This window comes from Parasteatoda tepidariorum, chromosome 2 (assembly GCF_043381705.1).
Source record: "Parasteatoda tepidariorum isolate YZ-2023 chromosome 2, CAS_Ptep_4.0, whole genome shotgun sequence".
NCBI lineage: Eukaryota > Metazoa > Arthropoda > Arachnida > Araneae > Theridiidae > Parasteatoda > Parasteatoda tepidariorum.
This window is the reverse complement of record NC_092205.1, coordinates 52,843,880-52,860,669: the sequence shown is the minus strand read 5'-3', so window position 1 is coordinate 52,860,669 and position 16,790 is coordinate 52,843,880. Positions and strand designations below refer to the sequence as shown.

Below are 16,790 nucleotides of genomic sequence, written 5' to 3'. Positions count from 1 at the left end.
AACCTTTGCAACAAATTAATTTTATTTGCCCTTTTTTAAATGAATTAAAAGAAGCTTCTCTAATTAAAATGTTACATGATCTATACATGAAGATTTATTTATTTGTTTATCAAAGCAAGAAAATGTTCATGGTATCTGTAACATTTTTTTCCAACTAATTTACACATTTTTTATTTATATAATTTTTTATTTTGAGCTTTTAAAAAGATTTTGAATAACAACTTTCTCTAAGAAGTTTTTTATCATTTTAGGGGTATACCAGGCGTTGACCCTCAAAATACTGTGTTTGTAGAAAGAATTGAGCCTCGCAATTATACAACATTGTTATCCTCTTCTGATTTTTTCAAGACTTGGAATAATACTAAGGAACTTATGACCCACATAGAAGATTTTGAAGTGTGGGAGAAGTACCTGTTTGTTGCTCGTAGACAGGTAAAGTCTCCTTTCAATGAAATTATTGATTTTTATTAGATTTTCTAGCCCGACTAATTGTGCTTACCTATTTTTTATGCAGCATTTAATTGGCTCACGACATCCTGATGGAGTGTTACAACTTTGGGTATCTATCAACAGACAGCCTTTCAAAATGGCTGAATTTCCTAGTCATCTTGAAAGAAAGGTAGTAATTCTTCTTTAATGTTGATTTAATTTACATCTTAAAAATCTTTGTTGAACAGGCACATAATGATATAGGTATACCGAATCAAACAAGTTGTACTGAAGAGACAGTTTTTATAAAAAGAAAAGATTTATTTAACTTAGGGGCAACAAAATGCTTGAGGGCTTCTGAACACAATGACATTTTGTTTTAGAAAAATAAAAAAAAATGTTGGAAATTTTGAATCGCACATTTGATTCATCACTGATTCCATTGTTAATCTATATTGTTTCTCTATCACCTTTTCATTGGTTATTGCTACAAATTAATAATGTTGATCTGAAAATTAAAAAAAATTAATTATTTTATTTGAATTTTTCTTATGAAAATGTCAGGGGTAAAATACGATAATTCACGTTTTTGTAATTTAGAGATAAACATGTTTATATTTTAGTAAATCATATTTACTATAAAATATTTAAAATTGGGAAGCTTATTAATAAATATTTGTTGTTCAGTAATAGCTAAACCACGCCTAAAAAGAATCAAACCTCTTGTTAGATCATATTTTCACATACTAAAATCCAATCATAATAGTTCAAGAATCTAACTTTAGTTAAATTTATGGAGTCAATATTTTAAGTTACAAAATCTGACCCAAAAAGATTCTTTCACTATGTAAACATTCCTTTTTTCTGAGGAATAGAGATTCTTGACCCTCTGAACATAAATTTTAGTAGCAATATGGAGAATAATTAGGCTAAGTGAAGACCCAACAATTTTATTCCCATGTATATTTTTAATCAAAATAATTTGCAATTTCGTTTTTTAATTTGCATTAGTGTTGACTTTTTTCCCAGATTCAGCTGTGGGCTTTCCTGCATGAAAAAAACACTTTTCCCCATGTTATTCAATGAAAATTATGCGAGGAAAATTTCTGTACAATTTTACCCAAAGACATAATGCTTGAAGGATTAAGTAGTTTAAAAAATAAACCAAAATATTCAAAAATTGAAATTAAATAACAAGGGACTCAAATTTTTGTCTAATTTCTTTACTGAACTGAATGACTGATCCCTTATATATTGAAGGGTCAAAAATCCAACATATGTGGAAAAAAATATGCTCATTCAGAGAAAGTAAGTGATTTTGTAACTTAAAATATTATCTATACAAATTAACTAACATGCTTAAAGTTTTCATTGAACCTTTAAGATTATATCCTAGTAGCAGTTCTTTCTTTTTTACATTTGTTCATATTTTTCTAAAAGTATTAACCAGAACTCATATAAAGANATTATCTTTAAAATTTGTAGGTCCTTTTCAAGGCAGTCTAAAAATCTTAGGTTTGGTCGTCCTCTTTTTCTTGTACCTGTTGGCCTGGCACAGAAAACTTTTTGGTTGTCCTGCTATCCTCCATTCAATCAGCATTTGTAGTCCTTTATTCCTGTACAAAGAGCGTATGTTCCATGATCCTACTCTCAGTTCCTTAAATCCTTTTCCAGTTCGTCTCCGAGAAGTCTGTCCGGGTATATTAGCTTTTTGAGAACTCGCAACAATTGTTTTTTTACAAGGTGAGGTTGTTAGCGCCACGCCTAACCCCCAACCTGGAGGACCAGGGTGTTCCTCTTTGTCTGATGTCTCCCCTCCGACCAGTCCAGCTAGGGTGACCCTGCCAGGAGCCGAAGCTCCCGCCGGCATAGCTCTCGGGATCAACAACACACACAAACCACAACACCACGTTAAGGTGGGAACACCATCGTGTGGATCCCTTTTATATTGAAGGGTCAAAAATCCAAAATATGTGGGAAAAAATATGCTCATTCAGAGAAAGTAAGTGATTTTGTAACTTAAAATATCATCTGTACAAATTAATTAACATGCTTAAAGTTTGCATCGAACCTTTAAGATTATATCCTAGTAGCAATTCTTCTTTTTTACATTCGCTCATATTTTTCTAAAAGTATTAACCAGAACTCATATAAATGAGAAAAATACAAAGATTAGCATTAATTTTCATGAAATAAATTTATGCTTTTACTTTTTGAAGTTTTGCTTTGAAAGTTACTTTTAACTGTTTATATGAATAATTTTATTATTATTTTAAGGAAATATATGTCTACGATGTCTCAGATGATCAAGTATTTGTTTGTGTAATGCATGATGATGAAATGACTACCAATTTGTACATATCGGATGTGCAACGAATGAAGTTCTCTTTATCCTTAGAAAATATTCTGTACATCAGTTTCACAAAGTCTGAAATTAACCTTGGTGGAAGGTATACATTATTTTATTAAGTCTAAATTTGATTTAATAGATATATAAATGCATAATGCAGGTATCCGTGCACCTGGAAAGTCATGGATTTCGGTATTGAACAAAATTTGTCATGATTTTAACTATTTTTTTATAAAAAAAAATCATGGAAAGTCTTGGATTTAGGTCTCTGAAAAATCTCATTTTTAAAATGGGATTGATTCTCCTCAATTTCACATTGTTCCGAATATCTGAATTTGTGACAAAATACCCACTCACAGTCACATTTTATTAAAATATAAAATTTCAAAAAATGAACAAAAAAGCATTTCCAGAGCAAACTATATTGTAAACTTCTGCATTTTCAGATTTTTTTCATTTATTTATTATTTTTTTATATTCCCAGATGAGAACAGAAAAATCGGGAGTGTTTCTTTCTTTACCGATGAACTAGAAAAGTATCTTTGGAGTATAATTCTGCAAAAAACAAAACTCGTCTTGAAAAATTCTGCCAAAAAGAAAAACTAAGTTTTTAACTTCCCAAAAGAAAAATCCTTTTTTCTTTCTGCAACAACTCAATTGCATTGTGCGACAATGTCACCATGTTGCCCATGATTCTGCCACAGTGCTTTGGGAGTGGTTAAAGGTTGATGCTGCATGCTTGAGCTGATAAAGGAGATTTATTGTTGTGTTTTTGTCAGAGAAAATAGTAACCTCAGCGTGTGACTGGGTGGCGCAGTTGGTTTGCCCAAGTCTGCGGGTTCAATACCCGACCCAGACACCGGATTTTCGGGTCGCAGAAAATCCTCAGCGGTCATGTCGTATGATTATGTGGCATGTAAAAAATCCCTGGAGTGACTTATTGGCTCTTAGCATTTCCGGCAAAATTGAATTCCTAGTGCACTTAAGCATCCAAATAGAGTCTCAGTGCTGCCATCTAGTGTGGCAGAAACTAGACGCCCAAATTAACATGACCAACGGTATTTCATCCATTGTGGTGGTCCTGATAGAGTGGATACCACCTCTGGAGAACGCACTAGGTCTGCTCATCGGCAAGACCGATTGTGCAGCTCATTGGAAATAAAATAAAAAATAGTAACTTCAGTAAGTCATGAAAAATTCTTAGAATTAGTCATGAAAAGTCATGAATTTGAAAATCTAAAATGTAGCAGACACCCTGAATGTATCTGTTTATAAAAATTTTTAATTTGACTCATACTGACTTATTTAANCCCCGACCCAGACACCGGATTTTCGGGATGCAGAAAATCCTCAGCGGTCATGTCGTATGATTATGTGGCATGTAAAAAATCCCTGGAGTTCCTTATTGGCTCTTAGCATTTCCGGCAAAATTGAATTCCTAGTGCACTTTAGCATCCAAATAGAGTCTCAGTGCTGCCATCTAGTGTGGCAGAAACTAGACATCCAAATTAACATGACCAACGGTATCTCATCTATTGTGGTGGTCCTGATAGAGTGGATACCACCTCTGGAGAACGCACTAGGTCTGCTCATCGGCAAGACCGATTGTGCAGCTCATTGGAAATAAAATAAAAAATAGTAACTTCAGTAAGTCATGAAAAATTCTTAGAATTAGTCATGAAAAGTCATGAATTTGAAAATCTAAAATGTAGCAGACACCCTGAATGTATCTGTTTATAAAAATTTTTAATTTGACTCATACTGACTTATTTAATGCAGTGTTGAAAATTATTATTATGAGCTATAAGGTGTTTTTGCTTTCAACAATTGTTTTTATGCCAATAAAAGACTTATGTAAACAGCAATGCAAAAAAAAAATATATTTTTGAAAGATGATAATTTGTCAATTTGGCTGGAATATGATAATCATATATAAATTGATTACTCTGTCAAAAAAGCAATTGTTATTAATTTAAAGTGAAAACTAATTTCAAGTCAAACTCCTAGTAGGCCAGGGATTTATGTTGATCCTATCAGATTTAAACTGTTGTGAATTGTATGCATTTTGAAATATATATTTATTGCCTAATAAATCTTTTATTGCATGCTTTAATCAAATTTTTCAGTGATGAACGCCTTGCGGATATCCACAAAGTTCGTGGACTCAGGGGTGTCTACATTGCAACTCAACTAAAAAGTAGCGGAAATAACTCAAACTTGGAAAATTTAATATCTGTCATTACTTTCGACAAAGGTGGAGAGTGGAATCTGTTGAAGCCTCCAGTGAGTGATCGGAATGGACAGCCATTAAATTGCCAAATGGTAAGATTCTTTCCTTTCAACTCATTTTGGATTCAAATACCTTAGATCAAAGCCCAAAATAAAGAAATGGAACAATTTAATAACTCTTGATCTATTGACAAGATATATATGTACTAAGATGTAGCCTTAATTGTTTGTGATGGTTGTAGTCTTTATTGCTTAATGATGCCAAAAATAACTGAAAATATGACATACATAGTTTAGTAAGGAGAGTAATTGAAAGTTTAGGCTCTGTAATGTTAATTTCACACTTTGATTCTTTTTCTTTTTTTTTCAACAAATCTTGGAATCATCTTTTTAAGGGAACTAAAAACATTTTGCACTTAATTAAATTTAATTTTGTGCAAAAAGTTATTTTTAATAGTTATTATTTTACTTAATAATGGTTGTAGAAAATTAAATTATGTGTTACATAATTTTTTACATCATTTTAAAGTATACAAATTTTTATTTATTTTTTGAAAACATATATAATTTTAGTGATATCGATTTAATAGCTCACTAAAAATAAAAAAATAAAGCTAGTAAACTTTGATAACAGTAAAAACTATTACATAAATTAATAAATTAATGAATAATTATTAAAATTATTTTTTCCATGGAATCATTTTTAATCAACTATCATACTGAGAATGAGGGAGTATTCATAATGCATAAATAAATTGTTTTGGCTTGCTTAAAAAATTCCTGAGATATAATGAATTACTCAAAGTGAAAGTAACATTAAAGGACCCAGACTTTTGATCTATTTTTCTGACTAAATTTTTGCGGCCAAATTTTTTGATTATGACTGTCTATTTATTTGGAGGATAAAGAACCTGAATTAATTGGGGGGGGGCAATGTTTATTCGGAGATTGTATGTTTTTCTGTCTGATTTTAACTTATAGTATCATCAGCACAAATGAATTAAAATATAATTATTAATAATAGCACTTGTACCATAAAATTGCTCATTAACACCTGAAAATTCCATAAAAAGACATCAAATTATTAAGATGTCCCGCTTTTTTTTGTGTGCTCTGTTCGTTTTTGAAATTAATATTTGATAAAGATATTAAAACATGTTTTATTTTTCTAGAGTGATGGTTGCTCCTTGCATTTGACTCAGAAATTTAGTCAGCTATATCAACGATTTCGTACTGTGCCCATTTTAACCAAAGAATCTGCCGTTGGTTTAATTGTTGCATCAGGTATTATTATTATTATTTATAAAAGTGTTTTTAATTTATTGAAAGCCGCATATCAAATAGAGAGACAGAATGTAACATTTTCACAACAGGAAAAATAAACTTCAGGAAATATAATTCAAGCATAAGCTGTTTACGTAACATCTTTCCGACTAAAAATAATTTATGTAAAGACAACAAAAAATTATATTGAAAATATTGAAAAGTTTATCATACAGATTTGAATATAAATTGAAACACGTATTTTGATTGTAAGTTTTTATTAATTTTTTTTAATAGTTTATTATAAAAAATTTTTTGATGCATCTGTCTTTCAGCAGCATTTTTTTCTCTCTCTCTATTATCATCTAATTACAAGTGTTTTCTCTATTTCTTAATTAGTTTTTATAAAAACTAGTCTTTATTACATTTCAAATCTAGCACTAAGAGCTATTAATTTTCATTATAAATGTAAAGTTACTTTTTCTATTATGTAGAATTTTTAAAAATTTAGGTGCAACAATTTAGTTTTTTAATAATTTGATAGTCACTTGTAAATGAACTGCATCATGAGTATGCATTTTTTTTTAAATATGTGTATTTAATGTGGGTTTGAATAATTTAAGAGTCACATATGAATAAGATGCAATGTACTTTAAGAAAAATATTTTATTTAAAAACTGCTGCTTATAAAGAAAATTGGCTATTTTTTTATGTGGCATTATTTTTTTTATATTTGAAAATAGTTCTATTTCTTAAGTTTTTTTATTAAAATTTTAATTAGTCTTTTTTTTTTCTAAAATAACTGTACTGTGTATTTTTATCAGGGTTCGTGATTTTTTTAAAAAAAATCAAAAGAATCAGATNTCAAAAGATTTCTAAAAATGTAATTTCAAATGTGTTGAAATTTAACACACACCAAGAAAGAAAGTAATTTCGTAAACAAAATTAATTAATGCAGCAAGTTATTTAAATTGAATTTTAATACTAAGAAAAGAAAATAATAAAAGTATCAAATATTTAAAACACTGTTTTTTAACTTTTAAAATCAATGTATATAGATTAAAAAAATTTGTTGATTTAAATCAATGATTTTTTTAAAAGAATCATTTGATTTAAATCATGATTTAAATCGTGATTTAAATCAAGCTGATTTAAATCAACGAACCCTGATTTTTATGTTTTGAAAATTCTTACTTATTTTGTAGGAGTTGTTGGCAAATCCTTAAAGGGCCATCCAAGTATATTTGTTTCATCTGATGCTGGAATTACCTGGCGTGAAGTAGGTTTTATTCTTTTTTTAAAAATATAATTACCTTATAGGTTTTATTTTATTAGCACAAATCATTTATAAGCATAAATATATCTTTAGCATCAATACAAATTCTGTTTTTCTCTAATCATTAAGACAAAAAATTCTTTTTGACTTCACCTTAAAGCCTACTATAAAAATGTTTTCAAATGTTCTATTTGCTTTATGAATTCATGTTTTTAGACTGAATACCATAGTCATCAATGGAATATTACCCTTTTTTTTTCTTTTGGCAAAAATTGATCCAAATAATTTGTAGCAAAACTAAATGAATTTTAGCTGTTCTAAGACATAAAACTATTTTTAAAAATTTATCAATTGTTTTCTTCTTCTAAATTTTAACACATTTTCTTTTTTTTTTAGTTTCATATATTAAAATTGTTATTGAAATATAAAAGTTCAGTTATTTGATATACTTTAAGCTTTTTTTTTTGCTCCCCTATGAGTATTTATATTAACATTGTATTAAGCATTATGTAAATTTTTTGCATTTAAAAAAATACTTGTATGTGTGAAATTTAGCATAGTTCAAAATCTAAGTCTTCATTTTTTTAGTTAATTTTTTAAGAAATTAATTATTTTAATAGTACAAATACTCAGTGTATAGGTTTTTTCTTTTTAATTTCATAACTTAACTTCAAGAGATTAAATTGTGAAATTTAAAAAAAGATTCCTCTAAACCGCTGAAGTTATTACCTGGTGCTTGCTGGTGTGAGCACAAACTAAATAAATATGATATATAAACACAAAATAAATATATATGAAATAATATATATTTATTTTGTGTTTATAATTGCATCAACATGTTGCTCTATGCTCATTCATAGTTTTAATTTTAGGTTCTCTATGGAAGTTATATTTACATGGTTGGAGATTTTGGTGGAATCATAGTTGCTGTTGCATCATTCAGTAATCAGGAAACTGATGAAGTTCTGTAAGTTATTTGTGGCTTTTTTGTATTAAATGTTAACAATCAAGTTCCTGTGGCTTAAAGTAAATTTTTTACAGGTATTCAACTGATGATGGTGAAACTTGGGAATCAGTTAAATTTATACCTAATGGTGGAAAACCATTTAGAGTATATGGCTTAATGACTGAACCTGGTGAAAAAACAACTACTTTTACTTTGTTTGGTTCAAATAAAGAACATCGTGAATGGCTGTTGGTTAAATTAGACCTTCGCCATGTGTTTAGTAAGTTATTTTAAAAATAATATTTTTTGCTTACTAATTATTTTTGTTAATATCAATTAATTTTTAATAGAAACAATATAGTAGGCTATATGTTTTGTTGAAAACATGAAAAGGATTTCAAGTTACAAAAACTCTTTAATTCACTATGTATTTTTAGCAGGGATAAGGATCTGTTGACACTTTTGCGATACAGTGCTTATTTTATGTGATATATTGTAAATACCACAGCATATTATGGAGAGGATTGTGCTCCAGAAAAAATCCAAATTTTTTGCTTAACGCTATCCAGAAATCCAAGCTCCAGAAGTTTCAAGAAATCATTGATCACATTTATGTATAAAAATTCTCCTATATATTATTTAAAAATATTAAAACTAGAATTTATACTTGACATCTCTTTCATTTGTAAATATTTTTTCTGGTACAATACTAAATGTGATTAGAGATAAAAGTAAACTGATACATATTTATTCATTTTAATTGTGCTGTATATAATTTATTTAGAATTTCATGTTTTGAAAGTATCATTGATTTAAATTTATAATGAGATTAATTTGTGTGAAATGCATCACTAATGATTTCACTCAAGAAATTTTCAGAATTTTTGAGTTGGGCTCACAATCACCAGATATTAGTAAGTCTAAGATTTTACCACTTTACAATCGGTTAATTTTCAAGAAAACGATCATAAAAGTGCCTATTTTTTTTTTTTTTTTGGCTTTTGTTTTTGTATTACGTATTTGATTAGTGCTGCAACTAGTTTAAAATAAACTATCTACAATTACCTTAAAAATATCCTGGTACTGCCATCAGGTGTGTAAAATGAGAAATAAAATGTCTTCTGGGCAAAAGAAATGAATTAATTTTATTCTTATTGACGCGTTACTACTGAACACTCCAGCCCGTCAATATCATGGGAGCGAGAAATAGCCGGCAAAATCTCACCCCGTCATTTTCACGGGAGTGAGAAGGAAGGGGTTAAACTGGTAATTCAAGTAATTTAAAATCCATATGATTTCTAAAAACTAAAATAGATAATATAAAGGGAAAACTTTTGCTCATTTCTATTCGTATAGTTACTACATTTTTATTTAATCTCTTAAGTAAATGATAATAAAGCCATATGTGAAAATTTATTTCATTTATTTTCTAATAATTTAATTCAATTTAATATGGTTAAATTTATAAAAAAATGTTACAAATGATTAGGAATTTTGTGTTACTTCAAATCAAGCCTTCATTCTCTTTTTATTACATTACTTATTTTAAATATTAATTTAGTTCTTATCATTATTAACATATTATTACTTGATAGTTATGACATACTGCTTAAGCTTAACTATTTGTGTATGTGTCTTACATTAATTTAATTTGTTAATAATTTTTCAGAACATGATTGTCAGTCTGAAGATTATAAAATGTGGAGTCCCCATGCTCCAAACCGCACTTGTTTACTAGGTAAAGAAGAAATATATGAGCGAAGAATTTCTCATACATCATGCTATAATGGACAAGATTATGAGCGACCGATAAAAACTGAAAATTGTCCATGTGATAGAGAAGACTATGAATGGTATATTTTCCATTTTTTAAGCCTGACCTAATCATATTTATTGTTGCAGAAAATATGTACAGCTAAAATTTCACTCTTTTGTGTGTAGTTTATTTTACATTCATGAAAATAAAAGGTGTATGAAAATTGCATCTGCCTTTGGCCAGTAGAGGTAAACCAAATCAATAAGAAAGTAAAAACACTATTATAGGTTAGAAAGATGGTGAGGAAATAGTTCACAAGGCTGCCTTGCTTTTTGCAGTTTTTTAATATAATATTTAAAAATGTTCTGTTTGCATTTTGAATTTAGTAGATTAGACCAAATAATTCATAACAAGGTAACATCTGCTGAATCCCCATATTTTTATTTCTAAAAATCAATCATCATTGTAGTTAAATGAGATGATTTTAAAAGAGGAGTGGCTAGTGTACTCCAGCAGTTTAGTTTTTGTCATTTTAAAACATTTTTACAAAGCATTGATAACTTTATTTTTCTATAATGTTTTTTTTATTTTTTGCAAATTGATGGAATTTCTTTATTCTCCTTTCAGTGATTTTGGTTTTAAAGAAGAATCTGATGGTCATTGTGTCCGAGATAATGAAAGTGAAGTTGATCCACATGCTATTCCACAATCATGTCAATCAGGTGGTCTTTACAATTACACTAAAGGGTAAGCCTTTTATTATGCAAAAAATTATATTCAACCCATAAAGCTTAACTGACTAAGTTTATTTGTTGATAATTAATTACTGCAGATATTATTTTAAGTTACAAAATCCGACGCGAAATGTAGCTTCTATGAGTAGGCCTTTTTTTATTGACAGGTTCAGATACATGCACATTACCCTTCTGTCTGAATTGGAGCGTAGAACTTCTATTAGATATTTTGCCTCTCACAATGTCTTTTCTATTATTTTTCTATTCACTTTTACAGCGTGTTTTGTGCCAAATATTTTAAGATCTTCCTCTTTTTCCTATTCCCCTCAGGGTTCCAATCAAAAACTTGTTTTACTTAAAAATTATTCAGGTTTACTTAGAGCGTGACTGATCTATTTCCACTTGTGGTTTTAAATTTCAATTAGATTCTGTTTTGCTTTTCTAAGGATTTCTGCATACTTTTAGAGACCAGGATGCATACTCGTAAAACTGGATGCTCTTAGACACCAGGCTAAGAGTAACACCCTAGCCCTCCGGATTAGGGTTTGAGCATGGGGTTAATAACCCTATCTTATCTTGTAAAAACCTACTTGTTACAGAAACTGAAAACAGATTTGGATCCTTGACCATCAAAACATGGGGTGTAGCCACAATCTGAAAAATATAGTTCCGATAATTTGGTCAAGAGAGTGGTTAAAAGTTTTAACCCATTAATATTAATTTTACTTTTTGCTTATTTTACCATGCCGTTAAACCATTTCAAGTGAATTGAAAAATTTTTGCACTGAATTTTGAAAAGAATTTAATATTCTATGGTATACAAATTTTTACATCACATTAAATAACAGAATTTCCAATGGCAAAATACAAAATTTCAACAAAATCAGACAAATAGACCTTGAGAAATCATTTTCTAAGGAACGACTTTTTTTTAAATTTGATAAGCTAATGTCTGATGTATAGTGTGTTATGTACTCTAAAAGATTGTGTATATTGTTTGATGTATGATCACCATTGTTATAATCATCATTTAAAGTCCCAAAATTATTTTATCGCTATATTTTTAAAATATTAACCATACTTTTTATTTCAGGTATCGAAAAGTACCTGGTGATACTTGTAAGGGAGGAAATGATTTCTTGTATGAACCAGAAAAAAAGTTCTGTCCTATTGAAGGTAAATATAAACTTAATAATGTTGATAAATGAATGTTTCTTTAGTAGAAAATATAAAATTCAGTTAAAATGTGCTTTTTTAAACAAAGCATTCAAACATGCTTAAATATTATTCTCAACTATATAAGTTTAGCAACATTTCACTCAAAAAAGTGATAATGTTGTGAGTGTACTTTCATATTTTCAAGGCAAAAAAATTAAAAGATTTCTTATGACAAAGTGTATCAATTGTTTTGTTTTTCTTCTTGTGATTCATATGCGAATACATAAAAATAATTGTATTCATATTCATTTTAAAAAAAACTCATGTAAAATTATAACTTCTAATTGTCTCTTCATTGTAAAATCGTTTTTTTTTTATTCTATCATGCTTATTTTGAGTGGTACTTATCAAAAAAAAGTTATCTTTCTTTTGATATTATGTACCTAACGGTAGCATTAAAAGCTGATCTTTGCCAAATTTTACAGAAGCATTTTAATCAGATTTTTATATATTTTTAAACTTTTAAAAATCAGCCATCTCTTAATATATAAACTGACTTACATATTAAACTTATTTATTCATATTTGTAGATAATGCAGAGTTTTTACTTGTTGCTGAATTACAAAAGATTAGTAGGTTGGATATTAATTCTGTGACACCTCACCTGATGGAGGTTCCTTTAGAAAGTGTACACAATGTTGTTGCGCTTGATTATCATTATGGAAATCATTGCATTTACTGGCAAGATACTAATGAAGAAAAAATATTTGTATGTATATATATATTTGTTGCATTGTTATCTTTTCATTTTATTCCTTATATGTTTTCTGGAGTTTATTTTATTCCACTAAATCAAACACATTTATCGCATTTAATAAATACAGTCAAATCTGGGTTTCATTGGTACTTTTCCTTTATGGGAAGACGTAAAAAATTGGCCAATCCGTTATTGCTGTTTGATTTTGGTAATTGTTACTATGGTAAATATGGAACTAGATTTTTTTTTTGTGTCCTCCCCCACCAAAAAAATAAATGAATAAATTTTTTTTATAATAAGTGATTTTATAATTTGAATGTGATGTTTGATATTTTGAATTTTTTTATCTGCCTTCAATTTTGAGGTATTGAAGTTCAATTAAATTTTAAAGGTAAAATCAAGTATTGATTTGCATTTTGTTATTGTTATGACTTTTTTCTACAAGTTTATTTTGTAAAATGTATTTGTGTATTATTATTATGATACTGATTTCATACAAAATATGTAAATATAAGTCACAAACTATATTTCAAAAGTACTTTTTTTTTCATTTAACAACTATTAGATGTGTATATTGCTAAAAATGACCTAGTCAAATGTGTAATACAGTAGATCCAACTAGTAATAAGCACTGATAGCTTTTCAGATTTTGACATAGAAGACTTAAACATCATTGGTCCATGTTAACACAAGTTAACTCGTTTTTGCACTTGCATTATCTATTTCAATTCATGATACCCAGAACAGCAATATGCAATATTACTAAGTTTAATTTCATTTCTTTCAGCATAAATAAAATTTATTGGAGTTTATTTAGAATATTTTATTTTGTTTCCATATTCAATTGCAAAATAATAGCCTATGACATACTTTCTGCGTAAAATTGCTGGCCAACAAAGTGATAATAAGGTGTATGATTAGCTATATGTATTAATTTAAGTTGTTTTTTCCCCAAAAATATTAATTGGCATATAATAAATTTGAGCACATTATCTCATTTTTCTATCTATTAACTCAGTTACTTTTGATAGTATACCTACTGTGTATGCTATTTTATATCATTACTATCAAAAGTGCTAAGTTCAAATGTCTAAATATTTACAGCGGCGTTGTTCTCATCCTGATCAAGCAAATGAAGTTATTGCTGAATCTAATATGAAATCTGTTGAAGGATTAGCTTTAGATTGGATCAGCAACAATATATACTTTTCTGATAGAGAAAGATCAGCTGTAGAAATTGTAAAAGCTAATCCATCATCAAGACAACTGAGAAGAACTATTCTCAATGGAACCCATGTTGACAAACCTAGAGGAATCGCTGTCCAACCTATTAAAGGGTAAATATATAATTATACCATTGTAAAGCAGCTTTAGCATAGGGTTATTTACCTCTTCTGGTTAGATTTTTGTTATGAAAAATTGTACATGAAATAAACATTTAAATTTTGTTAAAATGAAACTTGTTTCTTTTTGTAATTATTACATATTGTTAATTAAAATTATGTTAATGATCTGAATATAATTGTAATTTGTTGTAAAAGATTAAAAACTTGACCATACTAAAAACAAGCTCTTCTCATCATTTTACCGGAAGGGGTTAAAATAGAAACACTATTTAAAAGAGTAAGGTAATTTTATTGTTAAATAAAATTTTGAGCATTGTTGAGTCATTCCTTGTTTATGCTATTTAATGCCTTATGACCTTTTCTTTGGCCTTTAGAGTCAAAAACTTACGTTAAAAGAAATAACAACCCATGTCTTAACAGATGAAAATGTACACTCTTGTCTACAAGAATATGATCATTTTTAAATAAATTGTTCATTAAAAATTTAACACATTTCTAGTAATACCAGAGGTGATTTTCATCTTTTTTTATTTAAAATCTATGTTTACAATCAAAATTACCTTTTGCTTGAGTTTCAGGACATCCTATGTATAGAGATGAGACATTTAAACTAATTTTTTTCAACCTAAACAGTTCAGTGCATTGGAAAAAAATAAATATTTTTCTTTATTTATTAGTTTTTATGCTAGAAATTGTCCAAAATATGACATAATCATATATTTTTTAATTTTTGTATTTTACCAAAACAACTAGTAGCAAAATCAACAATTTGTGTATAAATAATTATTAATTATATATTTTTTCAGATACTTATTTTTAGCAGATTGGAGTGAAACGAGGCCCTCCATATCTCGTTCATATTTAGATGGTTCTCATTATACTGTGTTATTTGATAGTAGCATAGTCACTTGGCCGAATGGTGTTGCTGTTGATCTTGCTGATGATTTAATATTTTGGACTGATGCAAAATTAGATTACATTGCTTCTGCTTCATTAGATGGTAAAAATATGAAATATGTTATTAGAAACAAGGAACAAGTACCTCACCCTTTTGCTGTAGCAGTATATAAAGTAAGTGAAAGTTTCCTCGTGATTTTGGTAACACTTCTATACTAATGCATTTTTTTCATATTAATCAAGAAATACTTAAAGAATCATTTTATAACTTCAGAAGTGTTTAGATCATGTGATTTCTCATAATCAATGAAGTTTGGACCTTCATACGTTTGATGGACCGACAATAAATTACGAATGGAAAATAATGTTGTTGAACACCCTATACCAAAAAATGTAGCAATAATGACAATTTTTTTGGTTATTCCAGGCAATAATCGCGCAAAATTTCATAAGCCTAGCTGAAATAATTGTGGAAATATGGACATTTTTTATAAAAATGTCCATAGTTCCACAAAAAAGTGTAAGACTAAATAAAATAATAGTTTCTTATAAAAACAAATTTTATTTTGTCTTACACTTTTTTGTTGTAACTTTAAAAATATTCAATAAAATTAAACAAAATTTTTAGAGTAATTAAAAATTAATTATGAAATTTTTGCTTTAAAAGTTGAAAATAATCATTGAAAACTGTATAATATATAAGCAATTAAAGTAAATCTTTTATACTTCGCATGTGCAGAAAAAAAATTTATATATTTTTTAACAAAATTTTGTAGTAAATTGTATTTGGCAACTACTGAAAAAATTTTGATTTGAATATCTTAACAATTTCAAGCAATTTTCTAAGTTTTTGTACTTTTTAAAAGAAATTCTCAATGATAAGGAGTTTTCTTCAAATATTATTTTGTATCATAAGTCTAAGTTAAATAACAAATGATTATATCTTATAAATATCGAAATATAATCGTATTAGGAAAAAAAATAAGCAGAAAAAATGATACTTTTATGGAGGGTGATCCTCAACAATGCCTGTGTCATATTTAATAAATTTTGTTTAATACTACAAAGTGAAATTTGTGGAAAAGACATTCTATTTGAGCTTTCTTTTAAAGAGTATCAAAACCACTTGGAAAATTGCTTGAAATTTTCAAATCGGAATTTTTGTCAGTAGTTTCCAAACACTACAAAAAAATTTGAAATTTTTACTTCACATGTGCAGCATAAAAGAACTACTTTAATTACTTATATATTGCACATTTTTCAACAAAAAAAAAATCAACTTTTAAAGCAAAATTTTTGTAATTAATTTTAAATTTCTTCAAAAAATTAAGACAAAGAAATTAGTTTTTTTTTTGTATAAATGTCCATATCTTTATAAATATTTAAGCTATTTTTTAGAAATTTTGTACAATTATTACATATAATAAACAAAGTAATTGTTACAAGCTACAAATTTATTCTTCCATTCTTTGGTATAAGGTGTTCCCAAACGCTATTTTACCACGTTTATATAAACTTGCCTTCGTGTATGTCTGTCCGGGTGGAATTTTGTAATCGATTTTAAACTAACTTCCCGACTAGCTACAAACTTCAAATTTGGCACATAGTTCAGAATTGGATGACAATGCATGAAAATGAAGAGAAAAAAG

The 16,790-nt window shown here is 28.0% G+C and overlaps 1 protein-coding gene across 1 annotated transcript in view; it reads left to right on the top strand.

Annotated features, from left to right (window-relative positions):
* The window catches only part of LOC107447726 (sortilin-related receptor), a 58,445-nt gene that overhangs the window by 11,030 nt on the left and 30,625 nt on the right, over window positions 1-16,790 (top strand). Inside the window, exons 5-18 of the mRNA XM_016062727.3 lie at window positions 252-432; window positions 515-619; window positions 2,707-2,879; window positions 4,906-5,101; window positions 6,181-6,292; window positions 7,477-7,550; window positions 8,420-8,514; window positions 8,589-8,773; window positions 10,163-10,346; window positions 10,877-10,996; window positions 12,077-12,159; window positions 12,732-12,910; window positions 14,003-14,235; window positions 15,051-15,315. Coding sequence (XP_015918213.2) covers window positions 252-432; window positions 515-619; window positions 2,707-2,879; window positions 4,906-5,101; window positions 6,181-6,292; window positions 7,477-7,550; window positions 8,420-8,514; window positions 8,589-8,773; window positions 10,163-10,346; window positions 10,877-10,996; window positions 12,077-12,159; window positions 12,732-12,910; window positions 14,003-14,235; window positions 15,051-15,315 — 2,185 coding nt within the window. The remainder of the gene's footprint in view (window positions 1-251; window positions 433-514; window positions 620-2,706; window positions 2,880-4,905; window positions 5,102-6,180; window positions 6,293-7,476; window positions 7,551-8,419; window positions 8,515-8,588; window positions 8,774-10,162; window positions 10,347-10,876; window positions 10,997-12,076; window positions 12,160-12,731; window positions 12,911-14,002; window positions 14,236-15,050; window positions 15,316-16,790) is intronic.